Genomic DNA, 26,813 nt, shown 5'->3' on the forward strand with positions numbered 1-26,813 from the left:
TTGGACCGCCTTCCACTGCTTTCCCAGATGTGGTAGGACAGGCAGCTGGATTGGCAATGGAGCAGCCAGGACTTCAACCGGATCTTGTATACCCAGATTGCCAGCAAGGCAGGTGGTGGCTGAATGCGCCGTGTGGCAGTGGCAGCCCTGATTGTACCGTCTGTGAATGTTATGAAGCCCCCTTACAGATGTCTTTGTGGGGACAGGTGTCCCTCTAGCTTGGTGCGACCCTAACAGTGTACTTTCGGGGTCACATGATACAGGGATATTTATAAGAAACTCCCAAATTGTTTGTATACTTCTCCACTTCAGGGTGGCTTGTTTTTCCATCTCAACTGCTTTTCATCTTTGGAACAGTACCTGCTGTCATAATAAAAAGAACATGCCGTGCTTGCATGATGTCTGATTGGTTAATCCTCCCCCTTTAAGAACCCATCTGCTATACAGGCACTGGTACATGTCCCAGTTGTTCCATTTCTCATTCAACTACTTCCCTGCTTATGGCCTGAGAAAGCAGTGGAGGACAGCCCAAAGCCTTGGGATCCTGCACTTGCGTGGGAGACCAGGAAGAATCTCTTGGCTCCTGGCTTTAGATTGGCTCAGCTCTGAGTGTTGTGGCCATTTGGGGACTGAACCAGCAAGATGGAAGATCTTTGTATTTCTCCTTTTCTATGTAAATCGGCTTTTCCAATAGAAAATAAATAAATCTTAACAATCAAAACAGTGGAATAGTTGGGTGACAGGGCAACACACAGGTTTAGCTTCTGCAGATACCATGTGGAGTCCTGCAGCCACGCCCTGCCTCCCAGCTCTCCCTCTGTCCTGATGGAAAATCCCCGGGGGCCCCCGGGCAGCTCCGTGACTCAGCTGTTGTGGCACAGGCTCAAGCTCAGGCCGGTGCCTCACATGCTAACATGGCAGCCCTGATAAGACTTGGGCGACGTCGGCACCAGAAGAGACCTGCCACAGCACGAGCATCATCCCTGAAGCCTCATTCCACACTCCCTTCCTTAGTAGGAGCTGGGCCAGGCGAAAGCCAGGAGCCAGGAGATGTATCTAGGTCTCCCCCATGTACTTGGGTCATCACCTGCAGCCTCCCAGGGTGCACAGGAGCCAGAGGCTGGAATGGAGAGCGAAACCAGTGCCCAGATGTAGGCAGCCCAAACAGAAACCCAGCCACTGCACCAAACGCAGTTTAAACTGAAGTTTAAGCTGATGCATGTAGCCTGTGTGGCATTACTTTGAACAGCATACATACATTGTGGAATGAATAAATGTAACCGACACATGTATTACCTCACCATGTTGTTTTTGTATATTGTATATGCCGTATATCCCAAATTTTGGTGGTCATCTTACTTCAGCTTAGAGCGCTGGGGGCTCCATCAGGTGACTCCTGTGGCCTTTGGACATGCCTCCATTCTGAAAAGAAAAATGTTTATTTTATTTGAGAGAGTGAGAGAATGAACTTAGATGCCATCAAGGTCTCTCCTGTGACACTTACTTGCTATCCGCCCATGCCCCTTCCCCCCGCTTTTTTAAAAAGATTTATTTTATTTATTTTTTTTCACATCTTTATTATTATTATTATTTGCACTTATTTTTTAAACTTTATTATTATTATTATCATCACTTTGTGATGCAGTTCCATAGGTCCTGGGATTTCCCTTATCCCATCCCCAAGTCCTCTCCCCGCTGAGTTCCCTTATATATCACTATACTATAGTGCTTCATAAACAGTCATACATCCATCATTACAGGCATGGACAATGGCAGAGAGTCCAGCGTCCTTCTGTCAAGTATAGTAAACAGTTTCATCGGGAGTCCATCTTTGATCTGGAGGTAGAGATGCATACTACATTACATCCTGCTGTGCTTGCCCCTGGTGACAGGAAATATCTTCAAATTTTGCGATTCTTTCTTCTGCTTCTTTCATTCTATTTTGGAGACACTCCACTACACTTTTAATTTGCTCCTCTGTATTCTTGATTCTGATATATCACCTTTCATTTGGTTCCTTTCCAGCGTGACATATTCCTTAAATTCCTTGAATGCCTGTTTTACGTGCTTCTCGTTGTTGATAAGAAGTTTTATAACAAGTGTTTTGAATTCTGTATCTCCCATTTTCTCAACGTGTTAGTTAACTCTCTGAGGTTGGCAAAGGCTTTTTGCTACTTTGCAGGGGAATCTTCAGTAATATTCATTGTGCCTTTGTCTCTTCTTTTGCTCTTGGGCATTGTACTTCTGGTTAACAAATTCTTCTCCTTGGGGCAGGTTTCTAAGCTCTGTCACCCACAGGTTTACAATTTGATCTTACTTATTGCAGTTGGTACACGGCTCTTTGTTGCCAGTTACTTGTGCCACTCCCTCCGGCAAGTTCCAGGTCTGGGTTCTTATGTTAGATTTCCACCACGGTCTCCGTAGCCCCAGCTCCTGGCTCACCACTCTCTACCTCCTGTGATATCGTGCTGAGGCTGCACCGTTGTCTGTACAATCTTTCTCCTACTTCTGGTTGGAACAGGTCCCAAGATTAGGGAGACAGTAAGAGTCTAATATGGCTAGGTTGTTGGTGGTGCTGATCTCGCTGGAACCTGTTGGCCGTTAGGTCTGAGGGTCACATGGACCTATTTTGAGCTGTACGATGCCCAAGTTGGTATTATTGTCCCTGTGGGAACAGTGCAATGCACTGAGCTCAGTGAGTTTGTTCCCAGCTCAGTACATGTACAGCTCACTGCCGTCCTTGCAGTCTTAATGCCTTTGCCACACTGTAAGAAATGACACCTGATGTGCTACTGCTAGAGTTCTTGATCTGCTGGCCTTCAGGTCTAAGGGCTACCCGGATTTATCTTGTGTGGAACCTGTAGGATACTACATTATTGTAGTTCACTGAGCCAGGAATGAGTTTACTCTCACCTCAGTGCATGCTCACTTTTGTCCCATAGCCTTTGTCTCTCTAGACAAAATGATGCTCAATTTGGCTCTAGGGGATGGACTTGGCTGTGAAATTCACCTTGTTCCAGCACCGCCTGTCTGGGACCTGCCACTCTGTCTCTGCTCCTGGTCAAATCAAACAGGCCAGCAGGATGGGCAGTTCTTTTTCTGGGTTCACCTCCTGAGCTCCCAGCGAACGTCCCTTCCCACCTTGTTGCTGGTGGAATTCCAGCTGCCGGTCCAGTTCAGACCACCATTCGCTGAATGCTGCTGGAGTATCAGTCACTGCAACACCACACGTTGTGTCTGCTGCTTTCCTGTGTCCGTCAGTCTCTGGGTACCCCTCTGCTGTTGTTCTGTCCTCTCCTATTTCCTGGAATGTGCCCTCTCTGCTTCACACTGGCTGTTTCTCCATCTGTTTAAACATGTCCTTACTCTATTTTGCCATCTTGATTCTGCTTGACTTATTGTATTTTTAAAAATTTCTTTTATTTTTATTGGAAAGACAGATATGCAGAGAGGAGGAGAGACAGAAAAGAAGATCTTCCCGCAATGGCCTGAATTGAGCCGATCTGAAACTAGGAGCCTAGAGCTTCTTCTGGGTCTCCCATGTGGGTACAGGGTCCCAAGGCTTTGGGCCGTCCTTGACCACTGTCTCAGGCCACAAGCAGGGAGCTGGATGAAAAGTGGGGCTGCTGGGATTAGAGCTGGTGCCTATATGGAATCCCAGTGCATATAAGGCAAGAACTTTAGCCACTAGGTTACTGCAGTAGGCCAGATTTTATTTTATTTTATTTTATTTTTATTGAAAAGTCAGATTTATAGAGTGAAGGAGAGACAGAGAGGAATATCTTTCATCTGCTGATTCACTTCCCAAATGACCGTTATGGTCAGAGCTGAGCCAATCCAAGGCTAGGAGCTAGGAGTTTATTCCATGTCTCCCATGTTGGTGCAGGGTCCCAAGGCTTTGGGCTGTCCTCCACTACTTTCCCAGGCTACAACCAGGGATCTGGGTGGGAAGTGAAGCAGCTGGGACGCAAACCAGCGCCCACGTGGGATCCTGGCACATGCGAGGTGAGGACTTAACCACTACGCCTCCGTCTTGGGCCTGATCCAGTTACTTGAAGGAGTTTTAGTTCCTTGAATTGCAAATACAGCATTTATGAAGATCTGGGTGTTAAGATGTACTTATTGCAAATGGGGTATTTTTGCTTCTTGGCCATCTTAGTTGACAGTGCTTGCAAATAACGCTCATTAGACTTCAATGCCCATTGACTTGTACGAGGAAGGGATGTGGGACAGCCTGGCCCAGTTTGCTGCATGCACTGGCAAGCACAGGAGCCAGGGCTGGGGTGGGCCTAGTGGGGGTTATTGGGGTCACTCCGACTAGACGTGGATGTGAGGGCCAAGAGTGTGGTGCGTATGGTTGGTCTGGGCTGTAGCATCCGTTGGCTTATTTATTTATTTATTTATAAATTTTATTTTTTAAAATAATAATTACATGGTGGATTAGGCTGGGAAGGACAAAGGTTTAGGGAAAATTGGGTATTTGCTATTTGTTCTTGTTGCTTCTGGGGGAAGGGGAGAAACAAAGGGGAAAACCACTCATGACTTTCCACATGTCCCAGTACCCAGGAATGAGGAACTGCCACCTCATATCAATCCGGAAGGGTTTCATGTGTCCGTATTCCGAGGGTTCTGTCCAAGTGGTTTGGATAGTTCTGAAATGCTGCCGATTTCACCGATCTGAGGATAATGTCACCCTCCCAGTGTCCGTTGGCTCCATTCACCGAGATTTTTTGCTGTCATCGTTTGTTTGGGGGTAGTTGTCCAGTTAGTTCTGTTCTGCTACAGCACCAAATGTGCTGCCAAATTCTTGTTTTACTGTGTCCACTGCCCTGCCTTTTTCATTAAGTAGGACATGTTCTTGCAGGCGAGTCCAAGCACCCAGGCCAGGTGTCCCTTCCCTAGGGCTTACAAACCTGACACCCACCTAGTAGGTGGGCCTCAGGACCTGGGCCAGGAGACTCAATCCCTGCTGGATCCCCCACCCCTGGGGCTCATAAAGCAGGCACACACCTCACAGGCAGGTCCCAGCACCCAAGCCCCTCTGGATCCCCTACCCTTGGGGCTCATGAACCCGACACTAACCTAAAAGGCAGGCCCCAGGATCTGGGCCAGGCAACCCAAGCTCCACCAGTTTCCCCATCCCCGAGGCTCAGGAACCCACTCCCAACCATGCGGGTGGACCCCAGTGCCTGAGCCAGGCTACCTGAGTCCTGTCAGATCCCCCATCTCTGGGACTCATGGACCCAGCCCCTACTAGGTCCAGGCTGCATGACTCTCCTCACCTTAGCGTCTGCAATCCTATTGCACAGCATGGCCTAGTCTAGTCTGCCCCCTGTGCCAGCTCCTGCTGGTGGGTGCTGCAGCCTATCCCAGCCCAGTCTGATTGCTATCCCACTCCTAATGTGAACAGCCTGGAGTTGTGGCCTGATCTGGCTCCTCCTGCCCCTTGCTCTGGTTCTCAGAATTGCCAGTGGGTGTTATGTGCTGGCCCAGACTGGTCTGTCCCCAGATCTGATCCATGTGTGTACCGGTGGGTACTGTAACCTGGCAATGTCCGGGCTGCTCCTCGCCTTGCTCCTTGCACTCACCTGCAGGCACTGCATCCCAGTGAAGGAGCTTCCCAAGCTCCTCCATCAAGTCTCCTCCCAGTGGCAGTTCTCACGCACACCAGTGGGTGGTTGGCCCAGGTTGACTTTGTCCAACTCCTGCCCTGGCATGAATAGTGGCCTTGCTCAGCTGGTCACAGCCATTCTGGTTCTTGCTGTTGTTTGCTGCAGCCCACGTCCGAGAGGACTATAGCCGCTAGGCCACCACGCTGGGCCCTCAGACCCACTTCTGTCACTCTGTTCTCCCCTCCAAACCAATTTAGTGTCAGCCCCCTACTTACATACACGTCATAGACTTGTCTACGGAAGTCCCTCAGCTGTAATTCCTAACCTGAGCGTAAAAACCACTGTCAGCTCACACTACCACCTGTGAGATCCCATCATTCCCCTGTACATCAAAACCCTTCAAACTCTGAGGGTGGGCCGTGGGACTGCCCAAGGGACTTCCTTTAGCCGGAGCCTTGTGGCCCAGCTACAGGCACCGGTGTAGGTAAACAAAACAAAACAAAACAAAACAAAACAAAGCAAAACAAGACAAAAAAAAAAGGGCCCAGTGCAATGGCCTAGTGGTTTAAGTCCTCACCTTCAAAGCGCCAGGATCCCATATAGGCGCCGGTTCTAATCCTGGCTGCTCACTTCCCATCCAGCTCCCTGCTTGTGGCCTGGGAAAGCAGTCGAGGATGGCCCAAGGTCTTGGGACCCTGCGCCTGCGTGGGAGACCTGGAGGAAGCTCCTGGCTCCTGGCTTCGGACTGGTGCAGCACTGTCTGTTACGGTCACTTTGGGGAGTGAATCATCGGATGGGAGATCTTACTCTCTGTCTCTCCTCCTCTCTGTATATCTGACTTTGCAATTAAAAAAATGAATTAAAAAAATAGCTTCCATAATGGGGTGGTCCTGGAAGCTCGCTGAGCATCCCACCGCTGCACCGCATCCCCGCGGGAGCCAGTATGGTCAGCTGTATATACCTACTGAAGTTTTGCATCCCATCAGTTTATGTAAGAGGTGGGCCTGGAGAAATAATTGACCCATCAATTGCAACTACCAATGTGTGCACAGACTGACGTGGGTGACAGACTGAGCCAGACCCCATACTGGTAAGCACACACAGGAATCAGGTGGCAGTGCCCGGTCCGAGTTGTGCACTCTGACCTGCGTTCCGAGGTCATTCTCAATCCTTGCGCCACCGGGCTGTTACATCAAGGGATTGGGGACCGCTGAAACCGGGCGCAGTGTCTCTAAGCAGCAACCATGTCCATATTCACCCCCACCAACCAGACCCACCTGACCAATGTGGCCGTGGCGTGGACAAAGTGCGTGGGCAAATGCTTCGAGATCACCTGCTTCAAGAGCAGGGTGATTGGCTGGCGGACTGATGTGGACAAAGTCCTCGATGAAGTTCTGCAGACCCACTCGGTGTTTGTAAAAGTCTCTAAAGGTCAGGCTGCAAAGCAGGATGACCTCATCAACACGGTGGAACCAATGACCAAACTGAAATGTGCAAACAGATTTTGACTCAAGAAGAGCGTCAGGTGTCAGACAAGGAGAGGCACACACAGCTGGAGCAGATGTTCAGGGTCGTTATAACTATTGCAGCTGAGAAATGTGTGAACCCTGAAGTGAGGACACACTACACCGTCGTTCTCATAGAGCCGGAAAGGACATCCACTCTTCAGTCGAAACCAACAAGACCACGAAACAGCAGGCTTTGGAAGTAATCAAGTAGTTAAAGGAGAAAATGAAGAAGGTGCCCACGTGAGTCTGCAGTTCATCCTCCCAGTAAATGAGGGAAAGAAGCTGAAGGAAAAGTTCAAGCCGCTAACCAAGGTCGTAGAGAGTGAAGACTACAGTCAGCAGTTAGAACATGTGTGTCTCAGGCCCGGTGCAGTAGCCTTGTGGCTAAAGTCCTTGCCTTGCATGCCTCAGGATCCCATATGGGCACTGGTTCATATCCCGGCTCCGCTTCCCATCCAGCTCCCTGCCTGTGGCCTGGGAAAGCAGTCGAGGACGGCCCAAAGCCTTGAGACCCTGCGCATCTGTGTGGGAGGCCCAGAACAAGCTGCTGCTTCCTGGCTTCAGACTGGCTCCTCTCCAGCCATTGCGGCCACTTGGGGAGTAAAGCAGCCGATGGAAGATCTTCTCTGTCTCTCCTTTACTCTGTAAATCTGACTTTCCAATAAAATAAATATGTTTAAAAAAAAAAAAAAGAAAAGAAATTGTGTGTTTCATTGACCCAGGCAGCTTCCGAGGAGAAATCGAGACGCTAATAGAGAAGGAAACAGAAGGTGAAGGTGGCTCAGTGGTGCTCGGTTTGACGTGGAAGAAGGCAACGCCTTGGCAAATGTTCTCGCTTCTAATAGCACTTAATTCTGTGATCTGCCAACACTTCCTCAGACCACAGTGTTTGGTATTTTTCTTCTCGGTGTTAAGCGTGTGCACAAAAAGACTTTCTGATCCAAATCTAGGAATTCGAGAATGATTTAGTTGTAATTGTAAGTCAGGGTTTGGGCAAAAATGCAAAGCCCAAGGAACATTGTGCTGCTAACGTTTCCTTTTAACTTTCCAAGCGATGAAGCAACTCTTGTGGATAAAACATGAAATTTGTACAAAAAAGTTTTTTTGGCAGGGACGTGTCTCTGGAATAGAGAATTGCTAAAAAAGAAATTATGTAATGTCTTAATTTCTATGTAATGAAATCTGTGTGTATGGGGGTAACTGTAGCATGTCTTTACATAGAGCTTCGATGGTGGCTTCTTGAGTCTATGAAAAGAGGTATGTAATGACTGCAAAATCTAGATAATTTCCTTCAAATGTGCTGCCATAACTTGGATTTATTATTGGTATGAGTAAGTAGATAGTCACTTATTTCTCATTCTTAAAGTTTATAAGATGTTTTAATATACCTCAAATTATATGTAACTAATAAAACCACTCTTAGATTAAAAAACATCAGGTCTGGGATCACCTCAGATGAGGTTTCTTTGGGGATCCCCCAACTAAACCACTGGACTCAGAACGCTAACTGTGGGGAGAATTACAGGATCTGTGGTCTGACTGTGGAGTGCAGGTGTCAGAACCTGGCCTTCTCACAACGTGGAAGATAAGGCAGTCCGTTAGGGCCTGCAGAGAACATCTGGTACCATAGCAGAGGAAGAAGGGAAGTACAACTTGGTCAACTACCCCAGCCACGCGTTGACAGTAAGTATCTGGGGGAATGGAGACTCTAAGGTGGACTATGTTAGCCAATGAACCTTGGAAGGATTTTCTCATCCTTGGAACAGCTGGATCGACAGCATTTCAGAACTATCAAAACCACTTGAGCAGAACCTTCAGAGCACGCTCCACATCGAGGACCCTGGGTTGACATCAGGTGGCTGTCCTGCATCCCTGGGCACTGATATGGTTAGGATGCTGGGTGTGGCTTCTCCCCTTATCTCCCTCCTTCTCCCAGAGACCGCAAGAAGAAAAAGAAAATTTGGAAACAAAGGTCTCACCCACTTTCCCCTAATCCTTGACCCTTCCCATCCCAATCAACTATGTAAACATTATAAAAAAAAAAAAAAAACCCAAAACCAAACCAAACAAAAAACCCAGAAGAAATGCGTGTTCCTCTAGCTCCGAGTTCTCTGTTCTCTCCCCCACCATCCAGCTACCCTTTCTTCTGTTGCTCATCGACCTGTCGCCTCTATCTTATCATTGTCACCTGCCATCTCTGTCATCTGTCTGCAGTCGTGTGCAGCGATGTTTGTGCCAAGAAAAGCTGCCTGCCCAGGAGTGATCTGATAACTCTCGTCACTTAAGGCTGGAGTCCTGTGTGCTGATGCATTCCAGGTGTCACAGCGTGAGGGAACACCAACCGCTTGTTTTTCTTGGCTTTCATTATACACAAGATAATTTACTAGTTTGTTTAAGTCTAACACATGCAATAATTCACTTTGATATTGCTAATCACACCCTTCTGAGAGATAAATTTTATTAATGAGGGTGTAGTACTTTTTAAAAAAAATTGCTCTTTTGAGCCCGGTGTGACAGCCTACTGGCTAAACCCTCACTTTACATCTACTGGCATCCTATATGGGCACCAGTTCATATTCTGGCTGCTCCATTTTCCTTCTAGCTTCCTGTTTGTAGCTTGGGAAAGCAGTCAAAGATGGCCCAAGTCCTAGGGTCCCTGCACTCACATGGGAGACCTGGAAGAAGTTGCTGGCTCCTGGCTTCACATCAGCTCAACTCTGACCGATGTGGCCACTTCGGGAGTAAACTAGCAGATGGAAAAATCTTTCTCTCTGTATATCTGACTTTCCAGTAATAAAAAAAGAAATATTTAAAAAATGAAATAAAAGTGATAAAAGAGAGAGAAAGGGAATGACGACAGCTCAAGTGTGCTATCTTCCGTCTGCTGCTTCACTTCTCAATCGCATGCAACAGCCGGGGCTGGGCCAGGCTGAGGCCGGGAGCCTGAAACTCAGTCAGAGCCTCCCACATGGGTGTTAGAGACCCAAGTGCTGGAGCCGACGCCTGCTGCCTCCGAGGGCGCCCGTGAGCAAGAAGCTGCTTTGGCAGAATCTGAACCAACGCACTCTGAAACAGAATGTGGGCAACCCATGTGGTGAGTTTACTGCTGTGCCAAAGAGTAACCTTTCATACGTTTTCGAAAAACATTTGTTTGAGAGGGGAGAGACTGACTGCACACTCCCAAATGCCTGCAATGATTTACTGGCTCGTTGGCTTGGTGGTTCAGTGGTTGGGTGCTTGGTTGGGTGGCCTGGTGGTTGGGTGGCTCATTGGCTTGGTGGCTCAGTGTCTGGGTGGCTGGGTGTCTCGGTGACTTGGTGGCTGGGTGGCTTGGTGGCTTGGTGGTTTGGTGGTTCAGTGGTTGAGTGCTTGGCTGGGTGGCCTTGTGGTTGGGTGGCTCGTTGGCTTGGTGGCTCGTTGGCTGGGTGTCTCAGTGGCTTGGTGACTGGGTGTCTTGGTGGTTCAGTGATTGGGTGCTTGGCTGGGTGGCTGGTTAGGGACCAGTCCTTCCCCTGTTGGGAGTCAGGAGGAGCAGCTCTGGTCAGCATGAGTGGGCCTGGGAGTTGGCAGGTGGAGGGCGACTCCTCCCTTTGCCTGTGTGCTGTTTGCGGTTACTCCCATGCTCTCTGTTGGCTTGGAGATTATGGGGCTCAACAACTTCCTCTTCTTCCCCTTCTGTGCATGACCTTGGCCAACCTCAAGCCCAGTACTGCTAGGTGCTTCAAACAAAACAACCTCAGAACAAGCTGCTCCAGCTCGCTCTTTATTGCTGGCTGTGGCTGGGAAGGATTTGTGATGATTGATGGGACAAAAACATCACCTTTTAAATAAATATTTACTTATTTTTAAAATTCATTTGAGAGAGAACACTCTTACTTGTTGGAATCACTCCCCTCAGAAATACCTGCCACGGCTGGGTCTGAGCCAGGTTTCCCACGTGCGTGGCAGGGACCCAACTTTGTGAGCCATCATCGCTGCCCTTCCTGGTTCAGCATTAGCGGGAGCTGCGCCTTGTAGCCAGGTGCCCTGAAAGGGGGCGTGGCTGTCTTAAGCACCATGCAGAATTCCTGCATGGTGCTTTAAGATTTGGGGGAGTCTGAGATTCTCACATTGGTATTATAGCAATGAAATTTGGAGTGTGAGTAACTCACTGCTGGTAAAATGAGATTCCACATCACAGAGCCAGTTGGAATCCCAGCTGCTCTGCTGCTGAGCCAGCTCCCTGCTCTGGTCCTTAGTCCCCTGTACCAACGTGCTAGACCCAGAAGAAGCTCTTGGCTCCCGGCTTTGGTCTGCTCCAGTTCTGGTCATTGTGGCCACTTGGGGAATGAACCAATGGATGGAAGAGCTCTCTATCGCTCTTTCTCTCTGTAACTGACTTTCCTATAAAATAAATAAATCTTAAGAAAGAACAAACTGAAGAAGAAGCTTTCCTTCCCACCATACACTTCCACCTCCCCGAGGGATAGGTTTCTCTGTGCCCTGTGCCTGGCCAGGCCTCCCTGGCTTCCCTCTAACTCGGGGTGCTCCCCTCCCTCCTTGGGGCTCCAGCTACCTTCTTTGCACTCTCAGGGGTGGGGGTGCCGACGGCCCACACGGTGGGCAGCTTGCTGGTGTTTCACCATCCCCCCCCCAACCTCTCGCTCAGCCAATTGGCTTTTGTTGCCCTCTCGGAACCTGACAATTGCAGCAGTTCCTAGGAGACGACTTTGTGTATAGGGATCATGGTCGTTCGAGTCTTCCGACTGAGCCCACCATCTCAGTTTGCTGCTTTTGCAGCATGCCCTGGAGGTGGTGTAAGGCAAGGGGCTAGGGGTCCTGCCCTCGGTCCGGAGGTGGGGATTGGGGGATGGGAACAGCACATGCGTGTGAGTGTCCGCTGACCAGGCCGCTGCTGTCCGTGTGCTCCGTATGAAACGCGGCACGTGATTGTTGGATTTCTTGCTTCCCTTCCACCCTGCAACCCCATTCTTGGTGGACAGCGGCCAAAAGTGGAACCCGAGCTGTCCACATAGAACTGGAAGCTTCTGGAACTTGATCGCCGCGGCAAGGTTGTGAAACTGCAGGGTCCTGAGGGCTGAGCCGCTTCCCGTGTGAGCTGGTCAGCTTGTGGGTAGCATGGGGGTGGATGGGGAGGACAGAGTCAGGCGCAGTTCTATTACCCGCCAAGTCCTCTCTATACTTCCTAGCCTTTCTCAAGGTCAAGCCTCAGGGAGGGAGGGGAGGAAGGAAGGAGGGGGTGGGGCCCTGTTCCAGCTCCTTGCTAGGGCTCCTGGGAGTGGGTGCGAGACTTGGAGGGAGTTTCGGGCTCCTGGCCTCAGCCTGGCTCAGCCCCAGCCATTGAAAACATTGGAGAGTGAACAGGTATTCTCTTTCTAAACCCCTCTTGAAGTAATTAAATACAGTTTTAAAAAATAAATAAAGCTGACGGGGTGTCTAGAGATAGTTGAAACAGGGGGCTGTTGGAATGGATCAACAGACTAATCCTCTGGCTGCAAGCAGTGGCATCCCACAATGTTGCCAGTTTGTGTCCCAGTTGCTCTACTTCTGATCCAGCTCCCTGCTGGTGACCTGGGGAAGCAGTGGAGGAAGGCCCCAAGTCTTGGAATCTTGCACCCTCATGGGAGACCTGGAAGACGCTCCTGGCTTCAGATTGGTGAGAGCGAGAAAACACATTGATTCTCACCTACCAGCTCACTCCACAGAACCCGCAAAAGCTCCAGGTTGAGCAGGCTCCAGTGAGCCTGGAAGGCAGGCTGGGTCTTCCTGTGCGTGGCAGGGACCCACATGCTTGAGCCATCATGGCTGCTTCCCAGGGTCTCCACGAACAGGAAGCTAGAGTCAGAACTAGAGCCAGGCACTGACAGTATACGCAGGGACTGATAGGTGACGCAGATGTCTGCCTGAAGGTTGCTAGGGCAGGTCCTGCCCAGTGAGGCACATCCTTTTCTGAGTGCCCCACAGGTCACTCTGCTCCTCCCTCCAACAGCAGCTTCCTTGATGTCTCCTCCCTGTCCCCTTGCAGACGTTCAAGCTGTCATTACAGCCTGCGTTCCCATGACCTTAGCTCTTGTCACTACAGGGCTCTCTTTATGCACAACCACAGAACCCCAGATAATAGGTGAAGCCCATAGTCCTCGTGGCTGTGCTGGACAGCCAGGCACCTGCTCTGGCTTTGCTTCATCTTTCCACCCTCTGGCTGTTGGCTGAGTGAGGCGGCTTGAGCTGGCTCTGTTGGAGGGTGACTTGTCTCTGTCCCAAAGGTTACAAAAACAGAGGGCAGGCTCCCTCAAAGCAGGGACAGAGTGGTTTCCTTGTCATTTTAGAATGCCTTGCAAGGTAGGGTTTCCATGACACCTCTGCCACTGGCTGCACAGCCCCTGGGAGCCCTGGCTTCCTGTAGGTGTCAATCCTGTTCTTCCACTTGCCTGTCCCACACACATCTGTTCAAATTCCTGGGCTGGTTACAGTCCTGTCTCCCATTTCTGTGTGGACTTTTTAAAAAGATTTTCTTATTTTATTCTAAAGTCACAGTTACAAAGAGAGAGGCAGAGACAAAAAGAGATTTTTCATCTGATGATTTACTCCCTAGATGGCCACAGCTGCCAGGGCTGGGGAAGGTCAAAGCCAGAAGCTAGGAGCCAGGAGTTTCATCTTGGTCTCCTGGGTGAGTGGCAGGCAGCCAGGGACTTGAACCGTTTGCTGCTGCTTTCCTCGGGTGCATTACCAGGGAGCTGGATGGGAAACGGAGCAGCCAGGACATGAACTAGCAGCCATGGCCTTACCGCTAGAGTGCTAACCCTAATACTGGTTTTTTTCATTTCAGCCTGCAGAGGTCCCAAACTCAACTGTCGTAGGTGCAATGTCGGAACTGCGCTGGTGGCACCTGGTGTTTCGCCCAGCTTAAGTATGAAGTCAAGTTAGACGCGCTTTCTGCTTAGATTATTTTCTCCTTGAGCAGGATAATGCATTTGCATGCTCCAAGATCCAGAAGGGACAAAAGAATTTAAGGTGAGAATCCTCCCACTATGTTTCCTTACCCAGAGGAGGATAATGTATTTGACACAGTAATAATCACCCATACCCAGTGTGCTCATCAGGATGGGTTGGAGTTGGTATAACATACAAAAGTCTTAAATCGCCAGATCCAAAGCATGTTGGCAGGTGATCTTGCTCTGTGAGGTCACCTAGGTTTCATCTTGGCCTGTGCTTCCTCAGTCCCTTTGGCGGGGGACACGAGGACTCTGGTAGGTCCCAGAGGCCAGCACTGTGTTGCAGCCATGCAGCTGCTGCTTGGGAGACCAGCATCCTGCATGCCAGAGCTGGGTTCGAGTCCTGCCTCAACTTCCTGGCAGTGCACTTGGGAACTGGCAAGGGATGGCTTAAGCACTTGAGTCTCTGCCCACCCACGTCGGAAACTTGCACCGAGTTCCGGGCTCCTATCTTTGGTCTCATCTGACTCCAGCTGTTATAGACATTTGGGGGAATTAACTAGTGGATGGGAGATCTCACTCTTTGTCTCTCTGCCTTTCTCTGTTGCTCCACTTTTGAAATAAAGGAAAATATGGAGCTGGTGGTAGTGGTGTGTCAAGCTGATTCTCCCCCCTGACAGTTCCACTGTCTCATATGGGCACTGGTTCTAGTCCTGGCTGCTCCACTTCTAATCCAGCTCTCTGCTCATGGCCTGGGAAAACCGCAAAGGACGGCTCAAGTCCTTGGGGCCCTGCACCCACGTGGGAGACCCAGAAGCAATTCCTGAGTCCTGGTTTCAGATCAACTCAGCTCTGGCTGTTTTGGCCACTTGGGGGAAAAAAATTTGAGCTAATTTGTATTTCTACTAAGAGATGTTTATAACATTTCCTTAGCTTAGCTGTGAAAACTCAATAAAAACTCTTGGGTCCAAAGAACATATCCTGTTGAATTTTCGCCATCTCTGGATCAGAAGTAGTTGCTGGGGCAAAAGCCCTCAGCCTCCTCCCAAGAGAACAAACACATGGATGACCCCATCTGACTCAAGTATTATTGATTTGTGTACTTGTTACAACACTAGATGTGGCTGGAACATTTTCCAAGACCTCCTCCTCCCACTGCTGGGCAGAGAGCTGCCAACACTTGAGAAAGAAGCTGCCAGCACATTTGGGGGAAATGTCTGAGAATGGAGATTTGGGGTTCTGAAACACTCACGGCCCTGGAGTTTGAGTCTCTTCGCACTGGGACCAGGTCGCCTGTGGGAAGGGCAGGGCAGGGGAGCAGGTGTAGTTAGGAGCACAGCCTCCTGACTGGACCACAGCAGGTGGCAGATCCATGCTGAGGACTTTTGCTTGTTATCCAGCTGTTGCTGCTTCTTCTTCATTAGCCTTTATTGGAAAGGCAGATTTTACAGAGAGAAGGTGAGAGAGAGAAAGATCTCCCGTTCATGAGTTCATTCCCCAAATGGCTACAAGGACCAGAGCAGGAGCTAGGAGATTCTTCTGGGTCTCTCACATGGGTGCAGCATCCCAAGGCTTTGGGCATCTTTCACTGATTTTCAAGCTGGGAGCTGGAGGGGAAGTGGAGTATATAGGATCTGATCCAGCATCCATATGGGATGCTGGTGCTTGCAGGTTGAGGATTGGTCAATTGAGCTGTTGTGCTGGCCCCTTGTTATTCAACTTTAATAGTTCAGCATCTCCATTTGCTCATATGAGAACTCTTTTAGAAATGTCGGAGTGTCGACCTGCACCAAGGTATAGCAGACTAAGCCTCTTTCCATAATGCCAGCATCCCATATGTGTGCCAGTTTGTGTTCCAGCTGCTCCACTTCCCTTCTGGATTCCTGCTAATGCACCTGCTAATGCAAGTGCTTGGGCCCCTGCACATGTGTGGGAGACCAGGAAGAAGCTCCTGGCTCCTGGCTTCGGATTGGCTCAGCTCTGGTCATGGCAGCCATTTGGGGAATGAACAAGTGGATGGAAGACCTTTCTGTCTCTCCTTTTCTCAGAGACTTCACCTTTTAAATGAAAATAAAAATAAAAATAATTGTTTAAACAATTGTGAATGTGAATCTTGACTGTTGCAAAGTTTGGGGACCCTTGTTCCTGGCTCAGATCCTATGGTGACGAGAACAGAATACAACACTCACCAAGCATTTATCAGACAAGGTATTAGTACCCTGAATATACGAGAAGCTCAAAAACACTACAGAAAAGCAAAGAAGTCTGATTCAAAATCAGGCCAGTGGCTTGAAAAGAAGATGGACATGTGACCAAGATGCACATGAAAGATGCCCAACATCACTGCTAATCAGGGAAACAAATAAAACCCACAGTGGGAGATTTCAGAAAAACGGAGAAAGGGGAAGTGCTATGCACTGTTGGTGGGAGTGGAAGTTAGCATTGCTCTCTGCATGGAATAACATGGAAGATCCTCAAAGCTATAATGAGGACCAGGCACATGGCTTAGTGGTTCAGGCGTCCAGCAGCATCCCAAGTCAGAGAAACTGGGTTCGATTCCCTGCTCTGGCACCTGATTCCAGCTTCCTGCTAATGCAGATCCCGGGGGCAAGAAGTGATGTGGTTCAAGCCACCCCTTCTGGGAGACTGGGCCCCAGGCTATTGCTCAGCTCAGGCCTGGCAATGGGGCCATTTAGGGGAATGCTCTTCCTCTTTCTCTCTCTCCTTCTTGAGTAAATAAATGCAATGTTAAACACTAAAGGTAGAATTACCATCTGATCTGGCCATACCAATACGGAGCAGTGTCCGAAGGAAAGGAGTGTAACACTCAGAGAGGCAGACGCAGGTCACAGGGGTCGAGACAAGGGAGGGACCGGAGCTCTCACTGCTGAACGGATGCACAGAGCAGAGCTTATCCATGCAGTGCAGCGTCCTTACACTTTACCAAGAGGGAAACCCTGACCTGTGCCACACCCAGGGCAGGTGGGGGTGAGGGGCTGTGGGGCAGGGAGTGGAACCGGAGAGAAATCTCTCAGGCACAAAGAGACATACTTTTCCTCCTTTATTGGAAGCTGAAAGCATTGACTTTCCAGAAACAGAGAGCAAAATCTTGGTCACTGTAGGTAGCAAGGAGGAGGAGGGAGGGAGGGAGATGTAGGGTTGTGTAGCAGATGCCAAGGCTGCATTACAGATGTGATTGTTAATGTTTCATAGCACGGCAGGTGGTAAAGGTCCACACTGTGTATCCTACAAGTACTGCGCTGGTCAGCTTTCCCAGATGGCTGCAGTGGCCAGAGCCGAGGCAGTCCCAAGTCAAGGGCTGGGACCTTCTGCCATGTGGGTGCAGGGGCCCAAGTGCTTGAGCCATCTGCTGCTTTCCCAGGCCACAAGTAGGTCTCAGACAGGTGCCAGGACTCCCCTCTAGGTTTCCCACATAGATGGAATTCATGGTAATGGCCATTTGTTCCCCGCATTTCAAATTAGATTGGATTATCATGGAGGTTTTTTAATTTGTCAATTTCTAGTGGGACCGCCATCACCAAGCTTGGTTAATAAAGACTCCTTAATACATCCTAGACTTGTCTGGGTGATCTCTCACACCCCGCAACACTGCCGACAGCTTGATTTTGGCACAGAGTGTTAAGTCATTGCCTGCAATGCTGGCCTCCCGCATAAGTACTAGTTCAAGAGCTGCACCCATGGGGGAGACTCAGAGTTCTGGGCTCCTGGTATTAGCTTGGCTCAGCCCCAGCTGATGTGGCCGTTTGGCAAATGAAGCAGTGGATAGAAAATAGATCTTTCCTTGTAATTCTTTTCAAATAAATAAATGCTTTAAAAAAGAAAGTAGGGCCTGGCGTGATACCCTAGCAGCTAAAGTCCTTGCCTTGAACTTGTCAGTATCCCATATGGATGCCAGTTCTAATCCCGGTAACGCCGCTTTCCATTCAGCTCCCTGCTTGTGGCCTGGGAAAGCAGTCGAGGATGGCCCAGAGCCTTGGGTTCCTGCACCCGCATGGGAGACCCAGAAAAGGCTCCAGGCTCCTGGCTTCACACTGGCTCAGCACTAGCCATTGTGGCTGCTTGGAGAGTGAACCATCGGACAAAAGATCTTCTTCTCTGTCTCTTCTCCGATCTGTAGATCTGCCTTTCCAATAAAACTAAATAAATCTTTTTTTTTTTTTTTTTTTTTTTTAAGATTTATTCATTTTATTACAGCCAGATATACACAGAGGAGGAGAGACAGAGAGGAAGATCTTCCGTCTGATGATTCACTCCCCAAGTGAGTTGCAACGGGCCGATGTGCGCCGATCCGAAGCCGGGAACCTGGAACCTCTTCCGGGTCTCCCATGCGGGTGCAGTGTCCCAAATCCTTGGGCCGTCCTCAACTGCTTTCCCAGGCCACAAGCAGGGAGCTGGATGGGAAGTGGAGCTGCCGGGATTAGAACCGGCGCCCATATGGGATCCCGGGGCTTTCAAGGTGAGGACTTTAGCTGCTAGGCCACGCCCCCAGGCCCAAAAGTAAATAAATCTTTAAAAAAAAAAAAGTGGGAGACAACGCATTTCTGCATGCACTTAGTCATGGCAGTGCAGGGGCTCCAAATGGCACATGTTAGATGCCCAGCAACACGCTCCCTGCTGTTGACGTACGGCAAGCATAGGCGTGCCTATGTGTGCCTGTGCACTTGCGTGCGTCTGCTTGTGTGCTTTGAATCTGGAGGCTCTGTGCTTCGGCCTCCCCCTCCTCCTCTCCATCCCTGTAGACACTGAGTTGTGGCAGCGCCCCAGTCCTGGGCTGAGCAAGGAAGGGGGCAGGTGAGACAATGAGACCAAGAGGAGTTCTGGGGTCAGCAGTCCATGCCAGTGAGGCAGAGGGCAGAGCTTGGGTATCCATCCCTGCCCCAGGCACGTAGCCCCACATCTAGTCCCTCCAGTGTGCCCAGGTGGACGGGGAGGGCGGGTCGGGCAAGGGGCAGGGCAGTGATGCTTTTCCTCAATCCCAAGATTCCCTGCATGGAGTTTTCTGGAATGTTCTTAAGGAGACATGTAGGTGGATGGGATATGGTGTGACTCTGACCCAGGGTGCCTGCTGTGGGTGCATCCTCATCCTCACTCAAGGGAAGCAACCCAAGTCAGGAACTCAAGGCCCAGGGCAGACATGGGAATGGGGAAGCAAGCAGGGTTCATGGTGTGTGGCGGGGAGGGTGGTCCCATCACCTGACCCCAAACACCGACCCTGAAGTAGGGCTGTGCATGCATGTGTACGTGTCGCATTTAAGAAACAGAGATCCAGGCAGATATGCACGGATGCTCAGGTTGGGCCCCCCTTAAAGACGCCACCTCTACCGGGACACACTTGACTCCTTTGAGATTCTCAGCTGTGGTGTCATGGTGGATGTTGGAGCTGTCAGACCTCACCCCACCTCCAGAGGCTCCTAAGGGCGGTGGGCATTTGGCTGAGCCGTGGGTTGGGACCCCTGTATCCTGGGTGGGCTCTGCCATGGATTGTAGCAGCAGGTGGTTGATTGGGTTCCCACATATGAGGCCCAGTCAGAGGTCTGGGCTCTCTGGGTAGGGGCTGGCCCAGCCCTGGCCCCAGGGCATGAGTGTTCTGACCGTCTTTCTCTTCCTGCTTCTCAAGGACAGAACTAAGGAACCTTGAGGGTGTATTCATGTGTATACTCTGACACACGTGGTCCTATCTTTGCTTACATGTGTACACACACAAGCACACTCATGACTGACCCCAGCGTTCTCTGAAAATGTTTCCCTCACCCACTTCACATATAGGCCAACTCTAGGCTGGGCACAGCCACTGGACCCAGTGGGAGCAGACTAGGATGTCCTGCTCTGAGGCGTGGACAAACGTGGGCAAAGGTGTGGTGAGGCAGGGCAAGCTGCTGGCCAGGGCTCTGCGACCACCCTATCCTTGGCCCCTCCAGCCAGGGCAATCCAGGTTGCAGGAAAAGACACTGGAGGAAGGGGGGTGGCTTTTTAGAATGGTGCCCAGATCTGTGTTCAGACACCTACTGGGCATTTAGGTTTTCTGGGTCTTGTCACCTATAAAGTGGACGTGAGTAGCATTGTCACCTACACCCTGTCCCTCACCCTGGGAGGTGGGCAAGTATGGTTGTTAGCAGACACACCTATTGACACACGGATGGCTTACATAATAATAACAATTGTTATTAGCATGACTCTGCCAAGGGCGGTGGGCATGTCCCCTCCCCTGCCCCTCCCCTTCCCGCTAGCCCCTCCCCCCGCTAGCCCCCTCCCTGCTAGCCCCGCCTCCAACCCCACCCTCGCCTAGCGGGGCACGAAGCTCATGGTGTAGGTTCGCGGGATGGTGGCGAAGCCCACGTGTTTGGGGGACACGTCGATATCCTGCGGCTCCTGCTGGGATCGGAAGCGAAAGTTCTGCATGATGGTGGTGAGGAAGAGGAAGAGCTCCATTCTGGCCAGGTTCTCTCCAAAGCAGTACCGCTTGCCTGTGGAGGAGAGGAGGGAGGAGACCCCGGTTCCTGCGGTTGCCCATCCATGATTGGGGCACCAAGAAGGGTGCTCCGAGTCACCCCCACTCACTGTCCAGTCTCTGCCAGGTTTTAGCCATGGGAAGAACCCCTCATCTGCTCAGATCTCAGATTTCTTTTTGCATGCCAGAATAACCCATCTTCCCATCCTATTCTCCCTCAGTTTTTGGGAGGTGTCCTCTCTCCAGTGTGACTGTCTTGTGCTAAGGCTGAGGCATCTGCTGTGTGCCCCTGAGGAATCTTGGGACCATCTCTGGGCCTAGATTCTCCCTATTTCTGGAAGAGGGTGGCTGGTCCCTCCTGTCTGGTGTGGGGTTGTTGCTGAGGGTTGCAGCTGGCTGGTTTGAGGGTAGAGGGTAAGAGGAACTTCCACATGGCAGAGAGATGCGAGGTGAGGCCTTGGAGAGCCAGGCCCCTGCTGGGGTGAGTGGAGACCGGGCAGCCCTGGGTAGTCTCTGGTCTTACCGATGGAAAAGGGTACGAAGGCGTCGCTCTTCTTAAACTGCCCCTTGTCATCCAGGAAGTGCTGGGGGTTGAATTCCTGGGGCTTGGAGAAGAACTTGGGGTCTCTGAGCACAGAGCCCAGCATTGGAAACACTTCTGTGCCCTGGTCAGCAGAGGGAGTTAATAAAGTGATGTGTGTTGGAAGGGGTTGGGGTGGGGATTTAAGAGAAAGGGGACATTGAAGCTGAGACCTCTGGGAGTGGGGTCTGGACAGACCTGGGGCCCCTGTTTCTGAGACAGGACGTTTAGGGGGTCATGGAGTTCAGATCCCTAAGGCAGGAAGTTCTAGGGGAAATGAGGGGCATGAGAGTGCTTCTGCTGAGGTGGGAAGCGGGGGGAGGTGTGTGATCTGGAGTGGACAGGACTGGGGACCTCCTTAAGCTGGGTGGAGGGCAGCACCTTAGGAAGGAGGAAGTCCCGGAACTTGGTGTCCTTGGTGACCCTGCGGGCCAGACCCATGGGGATCATGTCTGCGTATCTCTGGATCTCATGGATCACAGCGTCAGTGTAGGGCATCCTTGGCCGGTCTTCGATCTTGGGCTGCCGGTTCTTGCCAATCACACGGTCAATCTCCTCATGGACCTTGGCTGGGGGTGGGCAGCGAGCAGAGGTAGTGGTGGGTTTGGGCATTGGCAGGTCTCAGGGGTGGGTGAGGGCAGGGATGCAGGGATGCAGGGATGTAGTTCCAGCATGCAAGCCTGCAGGCTAGAGGTCTGCATGGGCCTTGGAGCAGGGCCTGGTTAAACGGGTCATGGCGGTGTCCTAGGCAGTGATCCAGGGAAAGGCTCAGGCAGGTGGGTATACAGTGGGCATGCAGTGGGTTCTGCACAGGAGCCACGTGCTGTTCAGACCAGATATGCCAGTGCTGGGCTAGCGGGTGAGATCCCTGGCGCTGCTGCGTCTCTGGCCAGCACGTCGTGCCTGGGAGCTGTGGGGACCCTGCAGCAGGCCCAGCGGTGTTTCAGGGCCAGCACACTGCCATCCCCCTCGCTGCCTCACCTTCCACATCTGGATGTTTCATGAGTAGGAGGAAGCCGTAGCGCATGGTGGTGCTCACAGTCTCGGTGCCCGCAAAGAAGAGATTGAGTGTGGTCAACACTAGGTTCTTCATGTTGAACTCTGACTTGGGGTCCTTCTTCTCCTGCAGGGAGACAGGGGCCTCCGGCTGAGTCCATGCCTCCACGCTGAGGACACCCTTCTGGAGCGAGACTGAAAGGGGCAGCCTTGTCTTGAAGCAGCTTCCCACCCAGGATTCTCCTCTCTGGAGCCGTGGTGTTTCCATCAAGCCCCACCTCCTGTCCTCATACTGCCATGCAGATGTGTGAGGTCACCCAGGAGCGCCGGGTCCCCAGTCCTGGCCATGCAGCATATCTGCTAAGCAGTGGATGGCAGGTGAGGGAGTGAGGTGACCCTGTGCTCCAGTCCTAGAGCCAGAGGGACTAGGGGCTGAACTGGAGTCCGCTGCTTCCCTGCTGAGTGGCCCAGGCAAGCCATGCAAACTCTGGGGGCCCTGGGTTGCCTCAACGGTGAAACTGGGGCTGTATCGGGACCTCATGTGGAGCCTCTGAAGGTGAGGGTGCTGCATGGAAGCCCATGGGTCCTGCCTCTTGGCGGTGACAGCACACGCTAACTGAATTAGGAAGTGGAGCGTGACGGGAGTGCGTGGGGGAGGGGTCTCTGTTCTCCTGCCCCTGCAACCCTGGCTGCCTGCCCAGGCACACCTCCCGCATGCGGATGAGGAAGGAGTCGATGAAGTCCCGCGGGGAATTGGGATCCAGCGTGTGCTCGTTCCGCTCCACCTTCTTGGCAATGAAATTCCTCAGCCCCTCCAGCTCCTTGAACGCTTGTTGCTGCGGCCCCGGCAGGTGCTTCATTACTGAGTAGAACATCTCATAGAGCTGGGGGCAAGAGGCAGAGAGCAAGGTGTGTGTGTGGGGGGGCGGCTGTCAGTGGACAGCGCCTCCAGGGAGGGGCTGGCTTAGGTCCACAGCACCTGTCCCCGCTCTTTGGCATTGAGATGGGGAAGCTGCCGGGGGACCTTGGTTACCACAGTCATCCTGTTGGTGGCGCATGAAGACTGTTGCCCAAGAACTTGGATGAGAAGGACTAGGGGACACCCATCTAGGAGTGAGGTTGGGTTGGGAGGTGGACAGGTGTTTGGGAGACAATTCAATGGAGGCTGTTTTGAGGGAGGGGTCACTTACTTAGAGTTTGAAGCATTCTGGTGGGTGTGGCTAGAGACAAGATGTCCAGATGCTGATTGGACAAGTATAAGGGGATGGGTGGGGCTTCTATGGGATATTGGAGTAGGGCCAGCATGCATGTGTCAAACTGGGAGAGCCACCTGTCCAGGTGGCCAGGTGGGCTGACCAGAGGGCAGCTCTGTGAGGCGAGGGAGGGGGCTAGCTTGGAGAACACACCGTTGGGTGTCTGGGGGAACAGTTGGTTCAGATATTCACGTTCAGGTCCTTGTGTGGGCTGAGGAGGGGGCACTTGTTTTAGATCTTCCTGGAGGCTGGTCCTGGACACCCATGTCGAGGTCAGATTGTTCTGGGGGCTGGGTTCGCAGCCCTAGAGGCTCAGGAAGTGGGCTGAAGCAGTCACTGGAGTTGGGGGTAGATGGGTAGGTGAGGCTGCTCAAATGGAGCAGGATGGAAGGCGGGGGGGGTGTCTTGGAGTTGTAGTGACAGAGTGGAGCAGAGGGCCTGATGTCACCCGCAGGCTCTGCTGTTTTGGGGGCATAGGGCATCTGTTGAGATACCCGGGTGTCCTCAGTTTGGGAGACTGTCCCCGGTTTGGGAGCAGCTGTTGAGTGTGGCACAGTGGGGTGTGCTGCTGTTGCCTGGGGCAGCTTGGAGTCCCCATGCCAGCTGGCAGGCGGTGGGAGAGGCATGGGAAGGCCGGGTCACCTGCCCCGTGGATGTGGCAGTGAATTGGAAGCTCCCCAGCATCATCCGCAGCAGCGACAGGAACTCCTTGTCTTCGTAGTCAAAGCGGTCCCCGAAGACGATGGAGCTGATGACGTTGGAGACGGTGCGGCTCAGATAGAAGGTGGGGTCGATGAAGGCGCCTGCCGGGGGCAGGTGAAGAGGAGTGTCACCTAGGGAGCTTTGAGCCCTGAGCCCCATCTCCAGGGCAGGCTCCAGAGCTGCTCTCCCCCCCCCCCCCGCCCCACCTCCTATTTCCTTCCCGCACGCTCCCGCCTCCCCGCCCCACACTCACCGCGCGTGCCACGGAAGGCCTCAATGAGGAAGCTCGCTTCCTCCTGGATGCGCTCCTCGATGCCCCGCTTACCCACGCCGAAGTCCCGCAGCGTGGAGATGGCGAAGCGGCGCAGTGGCCTGGCGCGTTCCCAGTTGCTGAACGCCACGCCTGTGGAGGTGAGCGCGGGGGGCACCCGCGGAGAGGGGTGTTAGAGAGGTGCGCCCAAGGGTGAGGAGTGGAGAAGGAGAGAGATGTCACTCCCAAATGGGTGGAACAGCTGAGGCGTGGGCCAGGCGGGAGCCAGTAGCTCCACGGGGTGTCGCCTGCGGATGGCAGAGCCCTCCCCCATCCCCCAGGGGCGGGAACTGGAGGCCCAGGTGGGAAGTGGTGGTCCAGGTAGGACTGAGAGGGGACCAGCAGGCGAACCAGGTGGTGGCTTCACCCCGTCCCCATAGCTCCGCTCCCGCGGGGGAATTTTGAAACATTAACCATAGAAGTTATCAAAGTGTTGGTGGCAGATGGGTGTTCCCGAGACAGTGTGCAAGGATTTCATTTTTAAAAGAAAATTTTAGACGGACCAAAGGAAAACTTCTATTTCTCTTCTCCAGCAACTTTGGAAAGCCCCTGGCGGTGTGAGACGGTAAGACGGAGTTAGGGAGGGAGAGACAGCGGCACTCCTTCCTTCTGCCCACCCCTGCCCCTCTCCCACGCCTCCCAAGAAGACAAAAAGACAGAAAGGCCACAAGGCTGGAAGAAGGCGGGAGAGGGGCAGGGGGCACGGATAGGGTTGGGTGGGTGCTGCCATAGCTTCCAGGGGACAGATGAGCCTCCCAGCTGCCCAGGCCACATCCCTCCTGGGGTCCCCCTCACCGTAGCCCCTGAAAAGCCAGTCGAAGGTGGCCTGCTCGCCACGCCCACTGAACTCCTCAGCCTGGTCCACCAGTGCCTCCTTCACGGCCTCCTGCCCGCACAGCACCACCACGCGCCGAGGCCCCAGGTGGACAGTGAACACGGGGCCATAGCGTTCGCTGATCTGACCAGGGTGAGGTGGGGTGGGGCGCTGGGGTTAGAGGGAGCAGCCCCCAAGCCCTGTTCTGACTCCTCCCCCCCAGAGATCTGGCATCTCCTGACTGGGACCCTGGGGCTGAGCCTTCAGGAGGTCCCCCCAGCTTGTCCTAAGACCCTGGTCCTGCCTGGGCATTCCCAACTTCAGTGCTCTCAGGGCGGCCTCCCTGCACCACCGGCTGCAGCCAGCTTAGGCCAGGCGGTACCTTCATGAGGGAGTCGTACATCTGCTCCGTGTTCAGCTGTAGGTAGTTTCCGATGAAGGGTAAGGGTGTGGGCCCTGGGGGCAGCTTCCCCCAGAGCTTTCTCTGCCGCCAGATGGACATCAAGACCATCAGGGTCAGGCAGGCCAGCAAGACCACCAGCAGCAACCCGGAGGCCAGCATGGTGGCGGTGAGAGGGACCGTGTAATGGTGGTGACTGGGATGTCTTCCTTTTATGCAACTTCGGACCCAGGGGTGGACTTTGATACTCTTTATGTAATGGTCTCGTCTGATCTCCCGACTACACCCCTCACCCTGCACCCCGCCTTGGTTGGAACACAGCCAGCAAGGAGGGAGGACGGGGGACCAGCGTGGATGAATAGAGAGAAGCCTCCGGAACTGATCTGGTGGCGGCTGTCAGGGAAGCACGCCCTTCCACACCCCCCCCACCCTTGCAGGGCTGTGGATGTCGGGGGGGGGGGGAGAAGGGTACAATAGGAAAATTCCCAGAACTAAAGATCTCTGGCGCTGTTGTTTTAAAGATCTATTTGTTTTCTTTGAAAGGCAGTTAGAGCGAGGAGAGAGGGTTTTTCCTCTGTACCTTTACTCCCACGACTGGACCACACTAAAGCCAGCAGCCCAGAAATCCATCCAGGTCTGCGGGGGTCTGAGCCCTTGAGCCGTCCTCTGCTGTGCTCCCAGATGCATTAGCAAGGAGCTGGATGGGAAGCGCAGCAGCCAGGACTGAAGCTTGGGCTAGCATAGATTTTGGACAGGTTGCCTAAGGGAGCCAGGTGGGCTTCAGGTTTGGGAGTCTTTGCATGAGAAGGTAACTCCCAAGGTGGTGCAGAGAAGAACTGAAAGGTTGGGAGAGTTTAAGGATGAGTTGGGATACATGGCTGGACATTCAAGAGTCTTCCGGTGAGACAGGTCACAGGTGCAGAGGACCAATCCTAGGATGTAGGTTTGAAGTTGTTGGGGCGAGGAAGGACCCGGGGCTGTGGGGTGCCTGAGAGGAGCAGAATGAGGAAAGAGGGGTGGTAGACGTGCTTTGTGACCTGCTGCCTCTCCAGGCCCAGAATTCTCGGTGCTTGAGCATAAGGCCAGGGTGGGGGCTGTTGGATCCACACCCACCCTTCTGAGGTGGGGGTCGGGGGAATTGTGTGTAGCATTGGTGGCACGCGTCCTGGAGCTAGAGCAGATACTCATGGCCACGGGCAGCAGAGAGCTGGCCAGGACTCGGAAGAAAATAGCCAAG

General features: G+C 52.4%; 1 protein-coding gene and 1 pseudogene across 2 annotated transcripts in view; one reads left to right on the forward strand and one right to left on the reverse strand.

The window, feature by feature from the left end:
- The window catches only part of LOC101534346 (cytochrome P450 2A11), a 32,178-nt gene extending 6,389 nt beyond the window's left edge, over positions 1-25,789 (reverse strand). Inside the window, exons 1-9 of one of the 2 annotated variants that reach the window (XM_058674618.1) lie at positions 25,559-25,789; positions 25,158-25,320; positions 24,306-24,455; positions 23,993-24,153; positions 22,805-22,981; positions 22,083-22,224; positions 21,483-21,670; positions 21,045-21,186; positions 20,350-20,537 (exon numbers count right to left, since the gene is read on the reverse strand). In XM_058674618.1, the coding sequence (XP_058530601.1) occupies positions 20,356-20,537; positions 21,045-21,186; positions 21,483-21,670; positions 22,083-22,224; positions 22,805-22,981; positions 23,993-24,153; positions 24,306-24,455; positions 25,158-25,320; positions 25,559-25,738 (1,485 nt within the window). In that variant the 5' untranslated portion in view covers positions 25,739-25,789 and the 3' untranslated portion in view covers positions 20,350-20,355. Of the gene's footprint in view, positions 1-20,270; positions 20,538-21,044; positions 21,187-21,482; positions 21,671-22,082; positions 22,225-22,804; positions 22,982-23,992; positions 24,154-24,305; positions 24,456-25,157; positions 25,321-25,558 lie in introns of those variants that run through there. The other variant, XM_004598003.2, reaches the window with a different exon arrangement.
- On the forward strand, positions 6,857-11,920 carry LOC101530898 (ribosome maturation protein SBDS-like; annotated as a pseudogene).
- Positions 25,790-26,813: the final 1,024 nt, after the last annotated feature.

This window comes from Ochotona princeps, chromosome 16, assembly GCF_030435755.1.
Source record: "Ochotona princeps isolate mOchPri1 chromosome 16, mOchPri1.hap1, whole genome shotgun sequence".
Taxonomy (NCBI): Eukaryota; Metazoa; Chordata; class Mammalia; order Lagomorpha; family Ochotonidae; genus Ochotona; species Ochotona princeps.